The sequence below is a fragment of the Loxodonta africana genome, chromosome X (assembly GCF_030014295.1).
Source record: "Loxodonta africana isolate mLoxAfr1 chromosome X, mLoxAfr1.hap2, whole genome shotgun sequence".
Taxonomy (NCBI): Eukaryota; Metazoa; Chordata; class Mammalia; order Proboscidea; family Elephantidae; genus Loxodonta; species Loxodonta africana.
The window spans coordinates 2,007,501-2,022,656 of record NC_087369.1 but is presented as its reverse complement, the minus strand read 5'-3'; the positions used below and the strand labels follow the sequence as shown (position 1 = coordinate 2,022,656).

Below are 15,156 nucleotides of genomic sequence, written 5' to 3'. Positions count from 1 at the left end.
TGTTATTGTACAATGACGTGGTTTAAGAACTCCAAACAGAGTCGGAGGTCCCCTGTCTGAATTACCCATCAAACCAATAAATCAAGCCATCTTTTCACGAGGCGAGATTAAGCTATGCGACTTATCTTTACCCATGCACGCGCCCAACGAATTTGGGATCCTTTATCGCTTGGCTGACGCCTTTTAAACGGAAGAGAAAACGCTTCAGGGTGGCAGGTTCTGTCAAGAAAAAAAATAAACTTTCTGCTGGAGGGATCCACAGGGCTCTTGTCTTGGCGGGGCTTCTCTCTTGAAGTCCTCAGACATTCTCTGGTTCTGAAAGGGAAGATGGGGAGCAAAATGTCATATCTGGGGAAAAAATCGTATGGATTGGTTTTCAGCATAATTTTGTACTCCTTGCCATTCATCAAGGGTTTTGAACATCTTAGGTGAATTGATAACTATGTATCTTTTTTATGAAGCCAATATTCTTTGCAATTTAGTTTATTTTCTGTTGCCGTGGAGAATACACACAGCAGAACATACACATTTCAACAGCTTCCCCATGTACAATTCAGTGACACGGGTTACATTGTTCAAGTTGTGTAACCATTCACACCCTCCTTTTCCAAATTGTTCCTCCCCGTTACCATAAACTCGATGCCCCCCGAGTTTCCTATCTTATCTCCCGAGGGGCTGTTGTCAGTTTGATCCCGTACAGATAGTTCCCAAAAAGAGCACAAAGCTCAAGGCAGACATTCTTTACTGACGAGGCTAAAGTACTGATAGCTTTAAAGAAGGCTTCAGGGATATTTGCGGTTTTTAAGGTTTAAAAATTAACCAAGGGCAATAGCTTCGGGGGTTCATCTAGCCCCGGTGGCTCCAGAAAGTCTGGATTCCATGAGAATTTGAAATTCTGTTCTGTACTTTCCCCCTTTTGATCAGGATTCTTCGATAGCATCTTTGATCAAAACGTAAAACCCATATTTTTTATTGTAAAGAAAACCCATATTTTTTATTTTGCTTTAGCTGAAGGTTTGCAAAGCAAATGAGTTTCTCATTAAACAGTTAAAACCCATATTGTTTTGTGACATTGGTCATCAACCCCATGACATGTCAACACTCTCCCTTTCTCCACCTCGAGTTCCCCATTTCCATTTGTCCAGTTCCTGTCCCCTCCTGCCTTCGTGTCCTTGCCCCTGGACTGGTGTGTGCATGTAGTCTCGTATACATGCAAAATCAGGAGTTTTAAGAAGCTTCTGTTAACACGTGGCATAGTGGTTACGTGCTACGCTGCTAACTAAAGGGTCGGCAGTTCGAATCCGCCAGGCGCTCCTTGGAAACTCTATGGGGCAGTTCTACTCTGTCCTATAGGGTTGCTATGAGTCAGAATCGACTCGACGGCACTGGGTTTGGTTTTTTGGGTATAACACATGCAGCCCTTCTTTGGGTATGGTCTCATCCATCTTCATAACCTCTGAAGTGTGTATTACCTCAATTTTACAAAAAGAAAATGACAGAAGAAAATAATGATCGAAGCGTGGTCTTCAAAGAGTCTACTTTAGGAGACCGATGTCGCTATATAGGTAGCCCCTGTCCCTATAACTCCGTTCCTATATGGTGGACAAACTTCAGGGTGGGGTCACTTCTTAGGTGTTGCTATACTGGTCACCCACAATGCATTTTGTCAGGAAAATAAGATTGTTTGCTACAAACCCAGTTTCCCCCTACTCTTTCAGGGTGGGGTGTTATGTAGATACAAGCTCACCCCAGCTGGGATGTTGGTCAGTGCCATCCAACTATCACCAGAGGGAGCCCGCGGGCAGGTTTTAGGATTTTGAAGCCCAAGAGACAAGTCCTGGAGACAAGACAAGAGGAGTAGCTTCCTGGGTCCAGGAAGAACTATTTCCTCCAAGGAAGATTCGGACAGGAGTGGTCCATGGAACAAACCTTGAGAGACCCTGGGTTAAAGTTTGAGTTATTCTTTCTAACTCCCTCCTGCGGCTCTCATTTTAAAGGTGTCTTTAGGGAGCTGATCAGCAATGAGACCCTCTGCTCCCAAGGATGTCTAGCTGACTGGAAGTGAGCTTCATCAAACCCATAGCCTGGACCCCAGGTTGACCAGAAAGCCACTGTGGAATTCTGAGGCTGAGCTCAAACTCCTCCCTCCAAGGTCTGAGCTCAGCCTCTGAATTCCACGGAAATGCTTCAAGTGTGGGATTTCTACAACTTTGTTTTTTTGAGGGAGGAAGGGCAAACATTTCAGGTTCACTCCAAATATTTTTCCTGACTCAACTGCCATGAAAAGTTTACTGCAAAAAGCAAAACCTTAAACCGTGTTGACTAGCTGAATGCAAACCTCATGCTTGTGGTTTTCCAGTGTAAATCTGTAATTTAAGATCCGTGATGGTAAAAACCAATCTTGCAGGTCAGAAAAGCGTTTCGATTTTTTTTTTTTTAAAGCCTCTTTTGTTGCAACTCCTGTTTTGGGTTCTCTCAAGCTCCCATGTGTCAGGGTGAAGCCTCAAGTTGAAAATACGTCATCATACCTGATAGCATGGGAGAAAGATGTGGAACAGAACCTCAAATTCTTAAAGAATCCAGACTTACTGGACCCACTGAGGCTGGAAGACTCCCCAGGACTATTGTCCTGAGATACTCTTCAAAGCTTAAACCAAAACTAACCCCCGAGGTCAATCTGTAAATAACAGATTGACTCACAAAATAATGAATATCTCCTGTAAATACTGTGCTCCTTAAAAAAATCACCTGGACGAGACCAAACGGTCAACAAGGACTTTAAAGCAAAGACGAGAAGGTAAGGGGGCAGGGAAACTAGAGGAATGGAAACAGAACAACCAGAATGAAAATAATGAGAATGTTCACACATTGTGAAGAACGAAACCAAGGTCACAGAACAACTTGCATAGAACTGGCTGGATGGAAACCTAAACTGCTCTGTAAACCTTCACCAAAAACAATAAAATGTAATTAAAAAGAAAAAAATATGTCATTATTCAGGTGTCTATAAAAACAAAAAAACCCAAACCCATTGCTATCGAGTCAATTCCAACTCATAGCGACCCGATAGGAGAGAGTAGAACTCCCCCACAGGGTTTCGAAGGAGCAGCTGGTGGATTCGAACTGCTGACCTTTTGGTTAGCAGCCGTAGCTCATAACCTCTGAGCCACCAGGGCCCCAGGTATCTATATTGGACATAAACAGAAATAGCACCATCGCCAGTGAAAGACACCATAAAGTATTTTTATCAGGCCTTAGAAAGAGGGAAAAAAAAACTTTTTTTCCGTGTGAAACTTGCCGTTACTCCTGAAGCAGTTTCTCCTCCGGTTGTAGGTGAAGTAGCTGGTGGCCGCCCCCACCAGCGCTACCACCACGACAGAAACGATGGGAGACACGATCTTGGCGACGGTGTTGCCTGCAGGAGCAGAGAGAAGCTACGTCTTTGGATAAAAACACAGTCAGCAAGAAAAGCCATTCTTTTAAAATAACCCCACAATCACAGACCTCGGCCCATCCACCCCTGAACCCACAGAAAGAGAATGAATCAAACACAGAGCCTTAGAGATGATTTTACATTTGTAAAATGTCAGACTGATTAACAATGTCTTACCTGTCTGTCCAGAGCACTCAAAACAGTGCTGAAAACCAGAAAGGACCATAACCTGTCCAGCGGCTTCACCTATACCCACTGCCGTGGAATCGGTTCGGACTCACCGAGACCCCATGTGTTACAGACTACAACTGCCCCACAGGGCTTTCTTGATTGTGATCTTTATGGCAGGAGATTGCCAGGCCTTTCCTCCTCAGCACCGCTGGGTGGGTTTGACTCACCAACGTTTAGTAGAAGGGCACAAACCTTTTGCACAACCCAGGGACCTGCCTTCCGCCTATAAACCTCACTTAACCTGTATTTTCCAAACCCACATTTTCCTGATACTTCATCAGACTAAAGCCAAGAATCCTTGTACCTGTTACCAGCGAAAGAAAGGACACGAAGCTCCATCCCATTTTTGCCCCCACTTTGAAAGGACCTGCCTTTGAACCGATCCTTTTTCCCATCTAACTTCCTCATGTTATTGTTAGCTGCCCTGGAGCCAATTCCAACTCATGGCGACCCCACGTGTGCAAAGTAGAACTCGTTTTCAAAGCCGTGACCGTTTGGAAGCAGGTCACCAGACCTGTCTCCCGAGGTGCCTCTGGATGGGTTCGAACTGCCAACCTTTTGGTTTGCAGTCGAGCGCTTAACCGTTTGCTCCCCTCCGGGCTTCTTCAATTTCCTTGTAGCTTCTTATAAAAGGAGATGGTTCTCTTTGTCAGAGCCCTGGTGGCACACTGGTTAAGAGCCATGGTGAGCCATGGCTGCTACCCAAAAGGTTGGCAGTTCGAATCCACCGGCTGCTCCCTGGAAACCCTATGAGGCAGTTCTACTCTGTCCTGTAGGGTCGCTATGAGTCAGGAATTGACTGGACTGCAGCAGGGATTCTTTGTTAAGCTGCAATTCTCAGCATGTCTTCCAGAGGGCGAGCTTCTGGCCGCACCAATCCCTTTTCCTCCCAAATAAAGTCTCTTTTGAGTTTGGAAACCCTGGTAGCGTAGCGGTTAAGTGCTACGGCTGCTAACCAAGGGGTCAGCAGTTTGAAAGTGTTCTCAGGCAAAGAATGTTAGACCCAAAAGAACCCGGATAACCCTCCCTCAAAGACACCGGGAATTTGGATGCAGGCGTACCTGTCCTCCACACCTTGGAGGAGGGGTTACCACAAGCTAGGAGCCCCCTGCTTGGTGAAAATGGTTAAGTACTCGGCTGCTCACCAAAAGGCAGGAAGTCCACCCAGAGGTGCCGTGGAAGAAACGCCTGGCAATCTACTTCTGAAAAACCGGTCATTGAAAATCCTATGGAGCACAGTTCTACTCTGAGACACATGGGGGAGCCAGGAGTCAGAGTCAACCCAACAGCAGCTGGCTTTTCGTGTATACAAAAATAATTATATATAAACTCATACACATACCCATCACCCATCTATCAGTACTGTGGTGGCTTGTGTGTTACTGTGATCCTGGAAGCTACGCCACCAGTATTTTACAAACCAGAGGAGTCACCCATGGCGGATGGGTTTCAACAGAGCTTCTAGACTAAGAGACTAGGAAGAAAGGCCTGGCAGTCTACTTCTGAAATATCAGTCACTGAAAACCCTGTGGATCACAGCCCTAGTCTGACACACGTGGGGTTGCCATGAGTCGGACTCTGCTCGATGGAAACCTGTTTTTAGTAGGCCTTGGGTGGTGCAAAAGGTTAGTATCTGAGTGCGTTAACTATTTATTTGTTCCACCCAGGGACTCCTCGTTATATTGTGAGGGGTAATCATTTTTGTTCAAAAGCTTCTTTAGAAAAATAAATACGAAAAATCAAAATATGAAATAAAACAAACAAAAATATGAAGAAAATTAGGTGATAATAGAGCCCTGGTGGTGCAGCGGTTAAGAGCTCGGCTGCTAACCGAAAGGTCGGCAGTTGGAATCCACCAGCCGCTCTTTGGAAACCCTGTGGGGCAGTTCTACCGTGTCCTGTAGGGTCGCTATGAGTCGGAACGGACTCAACGGCAATGGGTTTGTTTTCTCTCTTATTGAAGTTTGGGGCCCCCTGCATCAAACGGTTACCTTCAGGGTTGCCGTAAGTGGAAGGTCCATCTCCACCTGTAAGGGCAAAACACACATATTCACTCATTCATTTCACAGAACTGACTGAGGCCTGGCTGATGTTTTCTCAAGCCCAGCACGGTTGGAGACGGTGATGCAACACTGAACTGGGCAGACAAAACTCCGCGTCTCCACGGAGCCGGCATTCCCATGCTGAGCCAGACAGCCATTACAAGGAATAAGCAAAGAACCTCACGGTCTAATGCTGATTAATAGGCTGCGGAAAATGAGACAGGCATTTCATTTTAGTGGCCGAGGACAATATGCAGGTACTCACACATGCAGACACGCACCCCCCTGCAAGTGGCCTTAGCTCCTGTCAAGAAATGAACGCTGCGTCACACATGAGCTCTCTCCCCATAGCACAGGCGGCTGCGGAGCGCAAACATCAGGGAGACAGGTTAGTGGGTCCCCACGGACGAGCCAACAGGCACGCTGTCCCCCGGCGCCACGACATTGGATTAGTTCCCGTGAAGGAGACTTTCTCCTCCCTCTTCTCAGAAAGTACAGTTCCTTTACCGTAAACATTTCCATAATGAGAATTGGGTCTGTGGCCCCCTCCTGCAGGGGAGAAAAGACCACGTGAGTCGCAAGATAACCCTCAGCAAGTCTGCACGGTGAACCAAAATCGAGGCCAAGGCGGAAGTTGGTAGCCTTAACCAAGGTGAGGGTAAAAAGCTGCAAAGGTGTCAGCGTGTCCCCCCTCCCTAGCAAGGAAAGGGGTTTTCTGAGCATGCAGCCAGTGGTGGCTGAGGTCACACTCTGAAATGGGGAGGGTCTTACCAATCCGTTGGGGAATGAGGGGTGAACAGAGGCTTGTAGAACGTGGGCCCTGAGGAGTGGGGGTGTTAGGTTAGATGGTGGTGTGGGTTGAACTGTGTCCCATAACAAGGGTATGTTGAAGCTCTAACCCCTGGTACCTGGGAACATGACCTTTTTTGGGAGTAGGGTCTTTAGAAATGTTATCAGTTACGTTAACACCAGGTCATACTGGAGGAAACGAACCAAAAACCCATTGCCATGGAGTCGATTCCGACTCATAGCAACCCGATAGGACAGAGTAGAACTGCCCCATAGGCTTTCCAAGGAGCAGCTGCTGGATTTGAACTGCTGACCTTTTGGTTAGCAACCATAGCTCTTAACCACTGCGCCACCAGGGCTCCACACTGGAGTAGGGTGGGCCCTAATCCCATCTGAGTGGTGTCTTATGAAAGGGGAGAAACATGGGAGACAGAAGAAGGACGCTTTGTGATGTTACAGCTGCAGGCACTGGAGCCACCAGGAGCTGGGAGGGACAAGGAAGGGCCTGCCCCTAGGGCTTCTGGAGGGAGCACGGTAACCCGTGAGTAATCTCTGGTTTCTATATGGTTGCTTATTTCATATAAGGTAGATCACACAGTATTTGTCTTTTTGCGACTGACTTCTTTCACACAACATGTTTCCAGGGTCGTCCACGCAGTGTTGTGCAGCAGGACTTCAGTTCTCTTTCTGGCTAAGCCGTATTCTGTCGGTTGGTGTCATGGCTAAGTACCACAGCTGCTAACCAAAAGGTCGGCTGTTCAGATCCACCAGGCTCTCCTTGGAAACTCTGTGGGGCAGTTCTGCTCCATCCTAGAGGGTCACTATGAGTCGTTATTTTTTAGTATTCCATTATGTGAATGGACCCCATTGTGTTTATCCATTCATCTTTTGATGGACACAAGACGGCCACCTGAAAATGCAGCCATAAGCCAAGGAAGCACTCGACTACTAGCTGAAAGCTTAGCTGTTCAAACCTAGCCAGAGGTGCCATGGAAGAAAGGCCTGGCAATCTGCGTCTGAAAGGTCACAGCCCTGAAAACAGAGCAGTTCTGGGGTTGCCAGGACTCGGAGTCCGCTCGACAGCAACTAAGAACAACACTGCCGGGAGCTGGGAGGGAAAAGGGAGGCCCTGTCCCCTGGCGTGGATGGAGAGAACGTGGCTCTGCCAACCTTTTCGTTCAGACTTCCTGCCTGTGCAGCTGTGAGACAATAGACCTCTTGTTTCCATATGTCATCCCCTTTGACATACTTTGCCAGGCAGCCCTGGGAGGCTAACACAGGTGTGAAACAGATGAAGTCAAAAGAAAACTGCGGCCAATTTCCGTAGAAAGGAGAGAGCTGTGGAAACAGACTATAAATAATAACGTTATGGATTGATTTGTGTCTCCCAAATATGTGTTGTAAATCCGAAGAGTTGACGCCTTTGAATTATGGTGTTGGAGAAGAATATTGAATATACCATGGACTGCCGAAAGAAAGAACAAATCTGTCTTGGAAGACGTACAACCAGAATGCTCCTTAGAAGCAGGGATGGGGAGACTTCGTCTGATGTACTTTGGACAGGTTATCAGGAGGGATCGGTCCCTGGAGAAGGACATCACACTTGGTAAAGCAGAGGGTCAGCGAAAAAGAGGAAGACCCTCAATGAGGTGGACTGACACAGTGGCTACGACAATGGACTCGAGGATAACAACGATTGTGAGGATGCTGCGGGACCGAGCAGTGTTTTTCTGTCATACATGGGGCCGCTGTGAGTCAGAAGAGACTTACTGTAGGTCATGTCTTTTGAGATATAAAAGCGATTAGGCAAGCAAGCCCAAGAAGCAGAGCTGGGGGAAGAGAGATGACAAGCCACGTGGAGATCACTCAGGAGCAGAAGCTCAAAGAGGCAAGGACCTTCCCCCAGAGCCGACAGAGAGAAAAAGCCTTTCTCTAGAGCTGGTGCCCTGAATTCAGACTTCTAGCCTCCTGGACTGTGAGAGAATAAATTCCTGTTTGTTAAAGCCATCCATTGGTGCTATTTCTGTTATAGCAGCCCTAGAGAACTAAGACAGTAATCATGCCCAATAAAATATAAAAGAGATTTCTGTAATTCCTTTCCATGTTTTTTTTTTTTTTTTAATTGTGCTTTAGGTGAATTTTCACAAAGCAAATTAGTTTTTCGTTAAACAATACACATATTGTTTTGTGACATTGGTTGCCAACCCCACAACATGTCAGCACTCTCCCCTTCTTGACCTGGGGTCCCCATTACCAGCTTTCCTGTCCCCTCCTGCCTTCTCGTCCTTGCCCCTGGGCTGGTGCACCCCTTTTTTTGCCCCTTTAGTCCCGTGTAAATAGCTGAGCTGTGTGTGTTATTGTTTGTTTTAAGGGCCTGTCTAATCTTTGGCTGAAGGGTGGACCTCAGGAATGACTTTTGTAGTGAGTTAAAAGGGAGCACGGGGTCCATATTCTTGGGGTTCCTTCCTATGTCTGAGAACAATTTTTAAAGCAAGAGGTGAGATTTTTTTTAATTTAATTGCTAATTTTGAACCTGAATTGTTTATGCAGATATTTGTTATGTGTTGAAGGATAACTGAATAATAAAAGGCAGGAAGGGACAGGCGCTGGTTGGACAGACACAGGGAACCCGGGGTGGCAAGGGGGAGCATGCTGTCACATCATGGGGATTGCAATTAATGTCACAAAACAATATGGGCATAAATTTTTGTATGAGAAGTTAACTTGAGCTGTTCACTTTCCCCTAAACCACAATAAAACAAACAAAGTTTTGTCTGCACTGTCAGCTTGGTCTTGAAACCCTCCGAAAGGACAGCAGGCAGCGGGGACGCCCTCCCCAGCTGGCTGGCCAAGGTTGGCCGTGGCCTTCGGCGCTGGGCGCGAGGGCGGAACACGCTCTACCACCTGCAGGAAGTTCAGAGGAGTCTCTGGGACAGAAACTGCCCCACTTCAGCGTCTATGCCAACACCTCAGGGCTAAACTCAGGGCAGAGTCCCCGGGTGGTACAAATGGTTAACCCACTCGGCTGCTCACTGAAGGTTGGAGGTTCGAGTCCATCCGGGGGCACCTCAGAAAAAGACCTGGTGGCCTACTTCTAAAAACTCAGCCACTGAAAACCCGTGAAGCAGTTTTACTCTGACGGTTTTACACGTGGGCTCACCGTGAGTCAGAAATGACGCGACAGCAACTGGTTTTATTTATCCTGACACACTCAGAATGCTATGACCTTGTGATTTTGAAATTCAGTGGATGTGTTTCTGCCATCAAACCCTGGTCGTGCCGTGGTTAAGAGCTACGGCTGCTAACCAAAAGGTTGGCAGTTCAAATCCACCAGCTGCTCCTTGGAAACCCTATGGGGCAGCTCTACTCTGGCTTATAGGGTCGCTATGAGTTCGAATTGACTTGACGGCGATGGGTTTGGCTTTTGGTTATCCTGAGTGGTACAAACAGTTAACACGCTCAGCTGCCAGCTGAAAGGTTGGAGGTTCGAGTCCACCCAGAGTCTCCTCAGAAGAGAGGCCTGGCTATCTGCTTCTGAAAAACCAGTCACCGGAAGCCCTAGGGAACGCAGTTCTGCTCTGACACACCTGTGCGCGCCGTGAGTCGGGGTGGTCTCCACGGCCAACGATTTAATCTAGGGCTGATTCACAAATTCTGTGCTGAGGGCCACAGGGCGGACGGACGTCTGGACAGGATAGGAGGGGGGCTGCCTTTTCAGGAGTCAGAAGTATAAATGATCATGTTGTTGTTGGGTGCTGTCGAGTCAATTCCAACTCACAGTGACCCTACAGGACAGAGTAGAACTGCCCCATTGGGTTTCCAGGGAGCGCCTGGTGGATCTGAACTGCCCACCTTTTGGTTAGCAGCAGAGCTCTTAACCGCTGCACCACCAGGGCTCCTATACGGTGCCCACCCCCCAAAAGCAGATGGCGGTGGATGACAGGACCGTGGCCTGCTGTTTGCACCTGGTGTTGGACTCATGGATTCTCGTGGTAATGGTGGCAGCTGTCTTGCTCGAGGGATAAAACAGCAGCCCGGTTGGTGAGTGTCAGGGACTGAATTGTGTTCCCCAAAAATGTGTGTCAACTTGGCTCGGCCTTGATTCCCAGTATTGTGTGGCTCTCCTCCATTTTGTTATCTGAGGTGATTTTCCTGTGTGTTGTAAATCCTAACCTCTATGATGCTAATGAGGCAGGATTAGAGGCAGTTATGTTCATGAGGCAGGACTCAGTCTACAAGATTAGGTTGTATCTTGAGTCAATCTCTTTTGAGATATAAAAGAGAAAAGAGAGCAGAGAGATGAGGGACCTCATGCCACCAAGAAAGACGAGCCAGGAGTAGAATGTGTCCTGTGGACCTGGGGTGCCTGTGCTAAGAAGCTTCTAGACCAGGGGACGATTGATGACAAGGACCTTCCCCCAGAGCCAACACAGACAGAAAGCCTTCTCCTGGAGCCGACACCCTGAATTTGGACTTGTAGCCCCCTAGACTGTGAGAGAATAAACTTCTGTTTGTTAAAGCCATCCCCTTGTGGTATTTCTGTCATAGCAGCAGTAGGTGACAAAGACAGTGAGCGTTAATCCCCCGGAGTCTCAGACGAGGGTCTCCATGAGGGGCGTGGCCTGATGAGAGCTCTGAGTAATTTCCTGGGAAATCACGCTGGAAATGGTCGGCGGTTCTGAGACAGCTGTTGGGTGAGTCGTGTCTTTCTAGCTTATGAACGTGATGAAGGACATAAGGACATGTTCCAGAGAGCCTCCTTGCAGGGGAAGAATTTTAAGAGAACCATCAATGGGGTAAAAGGGCTCTCCTAAATGAGATATTAAGAGTGGCAGTGGTGGTTCAGGGGTAGAATTCTCGCCTTCGATGCGGGAGAACTGGGTTCCAGTCCCAGCCAAAGCATCTCATGTATGGCTACCACCTGTGTGACAGTAGAGGCTTGCATGTTGCTGTGATGCTGAACAGGTTTCAGGGGACCTTCCACACTAAGACCAGGAAGAAAGGCCTGGCAATCTACTTCCAAAAACCAGCCATTGAAACCCCTGTGGATCACAGAAGTCTCATCCATAGCTGATCGTGGGGATGGTGACAGACCAGGCAGCGTTTCATTCTGTTGTGCACGGGGTCGCCATGAGCTGGGGCCGACTCAACAGAAGCTGGTTGAATGTTGCTTTCCAGCAGCGGTAGTTCAGGGGTGGAATCCTCACCTCCCATGTAGGAGACCTGGGTTTGATTCCCGCCCAGTGCATCTCATGTGCAGCCACCATCCGTCTGTCTGTGGAGGCTTGCATGTTGCTGTGATGCTGAACAGGTATCAGCAGAGCTTCCAGACTAAGTCAGACTAGGAAGAAAGGCCTGGCAATCTGCTTCTGAAAATCATCCAGTGAAAACCCTGTGGGTCCCAACAGAACACTGTCTGATACAGTGCTGGGAGATGAGCCCCCTGGGTTGGAAGGCACTCAAAACACACAGTGGCCACAAGAGACTCAAGCACTCCAATGATCCTGGAGATGGTACAGGACTGGGCAACGTTTCATTCTGTTGTGCGTGGGGTCGCCGTGATTCAATGGCAGCTAAAACCAGCATCAATACCATAACGTATTAACAGTAGAGCGGAAGACCATGGAATTTGGCCTGGACATACTGGGGACAGGTCATTGAGCAGGGAACCACCCCCATGGAAGGGATCCCTGACCGTCACCCCACATGCCAACGAGATAGCTGGACACGCAGGCACCTCTCTCAGAAGTCGTCCCAGCCCCAGCACTGCTGGGTTATCACCCAGATGCTTCTTTTTTTTTAAATAATGTATTTTGTCGTTGTTATTGTTGAGAATATACACAGCAGCACATAAACCAATTCAACAGTTTCTACAAGTCTCCTTCCATTGTGCACGGGGTCTCTTTGAGTTGGGGTTGACTCAACAGCACCTAACAACAAGAACAACAATGAGATTTTCCCCTGGGCTATAAGGATGTGGGGCCATGTGACGGTAAAATGCTCCATACAGAAAGTACCAGATAGAATGGGAGTAAAGTGTAGGAAAAACCTCAGATTCCTAAAAAAGACCAGACTTACTGGACTGATACAGACTAGGGGAACCCCCGAGACTATCTATCATCCTAAAAAATCCTATAAACTTGGAATTGAAGCTATTTCTGCAGGTCACCTTTCAGCCAAGTAATAGATGGGGCTTATAAAATATACAATATCACCCATGAGTAATGTACTCCCTTAAATAATCAACTTTTTTTATGAGACCAAGCGGTCAACATGACCCAACAGCAAAGATGAGACGGCAAGGAGGGGAAGGGAAGCTAGATCCGAGGAAACAGAACAACCAGAATGGAAATAATGAGACTGTTGACACACCGTAAACGCTGCACGGAACACTTTGTGTAAAAGTTGTTAACCGGGAACATAATTTGCTGTGCTTTCCCCTAAAACACATGAAAATATTATTTAAAAAAAAAATGCTCCATACAACCATTTATAAAAATATAAAGCATACTTTTCCCTCAAAATTTCAGTTGCAAGAGTCTGATGGGAAAATTCTGGAAGCTTAAACTCCCAAGAGTTTAAAATCGACGACTCTCGACACCACCCCAATCGCCAGCCTTTCACGGTTTCTTTCTGACTAGTCTTGTTGGCCGCCATGCTGTTTGCTCCTACCTGCATGAAGGTGTCTTAGTCACCTAGTGCTGCTATAACAGAAATACCACAAGGGGATGGATTTAGCAAATAGAAACTTATTCTCTCATAGTCTAGGAGGCTACGAATCCAAATTCAGGGTGCCAGTTCCAGGGGAAGGCTTTCTGTCTCTGTCAGCTCTGGGGGAAGGTCCTCGTCCTCAATCTTCCCCTGGTCTAGGAGCTTCTCAGCACAGGGACCCCATGTCCAAAGGACGCCATCTGCTCCTGGTGCTGCTTTCCTGGTGGTTTGAGGTCCCCCTGTCTCTCTGCTCGCTTCTCTCTTTTATATCTCAAGAGATTACCTCAAGACACAATCCAATCCTGTAGATTGTGTCCTGCCTCATTAACATAACTGCCTCTAATCCTTCCTCATTAATATCATAGAGGTTAGGATTTACAACACATAGGATAATCACAGCAGATGACAAAATGGTGGACAGCCACACGGTACTGGGAATCACGGCCTAGCCAAGTTGACACACATTTCTAAAAAAAACCGGAAGACTATTAATGGTTTCTGATTAGTCTCGTTGGCCACCATGCCGTTGGCTTCGAGGTAAATGACCGTGAGTAGCCTCGTAGGAACAGAGGCAGGAAAAGCAAAGGGTCAGCCCGGAAGACCAACTCAAGCAGAGAGAGCTTTCGTTTACCAAAACCCCCATCTCACGTTGAAGTTGTTGTTGTCAGTGGCCGCCAGGTTGGCTCTGACTCCTGGTGACCTTACGTACCACATAAGGGAACGTTGTCCAGTCATGGGCCATCTTCATGATTTTCAGTGTGTTTGAGCCCTTTGTTGAAGCCACTGTGTCAGTCCATCCCATGGAGGGTCTCCCTCTTTTTCTCTGACCCTCTACTTTGCCAACCATTACGTCCTTTTCCAGCAACTGGTTTTTCCCAATGATGTGTTCAAAGTAAGCGAGCTGAAGTCTCACCATCCTCGCTTCCGAGGAGCGTTCTGGTTGTATTTCTTCTAAGACTGATTTGTTCATTCTTCTGGCACCCCACGATACATTCTTCTTTTAGTGTATCGTGTTGTTTTTGTTGATGGCCGTCGAGCCACCTCCAACTCGTGGTGACCTCATGTGCAACAGAACGAAACGTTGCCCCATCCTGCGCCATCTTTACGGTCATTGATGTGTTTAAGTCCATTGCTGCAGCCATCGTGTCAGTCCATCTCCGTCATTTTCGCCGACCCTCTACTTTACCAAAGATGACGTCCTTTTCTGACAGGTAGAGGGCGCATGGCAGGACTACAACCAGCAATCCCAGAAACACTGCCCTCTCCCAACCCCCTCCATGTGTCCGCATGGTGGATGTACCGTACCACGTGTGTTTCTGTAGCTGTCATAGTTGGGGGTGATGATATAAGATATATGATATCATCTTATGTGATAAAATGGTATATTATGTCATCTATCATTTACCTATCTGTAATTTATCTACCTACCTACGTGTTATCTATTTAATCTATCATCTATCTCTCTATTATTTATCTATCTCTATCCATCCACCTATCTATCTGTCTGTCTATCTAATCTATCCATCCATCCACCCACCCAGCCATCTATCTACATGTCTGTTTATCTATATCTATTCATCCATCCATCCATCCACCTATCTATTATCTATATCTATTCATCCATCCATCCATCCACCTATCTCGTTGTCTGTCTACCTATCTATCCATCCATCCGTCCATCTGTCTGTCCATCCGTCCATCCATCCATTTGTATCTATTCATGCATCCATCCTTTCACTTATCCATCTGTCTGTCTGTCTATCTATCAGGGAACATGTCCCTAGTTTTCGCTGACCCTCTACTTTACCAGACATGATGTCTTTTTCTGACAGGGTGGAGGGTACATGGCAGGACTACAACCAGCAATCCCAGAAACACTGCCCTCTCCCAGCCCCCTCCATGTGCCCAGACGGTAGATGTACCGTACCGTGCGTGTTTCCGTAGCTGTCA

The 15,156-nt window shown here is 47.3% G+C and overlaps 1 protein-coding gene across 1 annotated transcript in view; it reads right to left on the bottom strand.

Annotated features, from left to right (window-relative positions):
- Nucleotides 1–298: 298 nt before the first annotated feature.
- Nucleotides 299–15,156, bottom strand: part of XG (Xg glycoprotein (Xg blood group)) — a 30,028-nt gene continuing 15,170 nt past the window's right edge. Inside the window, exons 6-9 of the mRNA XM_064277981.1 lie at nt 15,134–15,156; nt 5,656–5,691; nt 3,305–3,415; nt 299–315 (exon numbers count right to left, since the gene is read on the bottom strand). The exon at nt 15,134–15,156 is cut by the window's right edge and continues 25 nt beyond it. Coding sequence (XP_064134051.1) covers nt 299–315; nt 3,305–3,415; nt 5,656–5,691; nt 15,134–15,156 — 187 coding nt within the window. The remainder of the gene's footprint in view (nt 316–3,304; nt 3,416–5,655; nt 5,692–15,133) is intronic.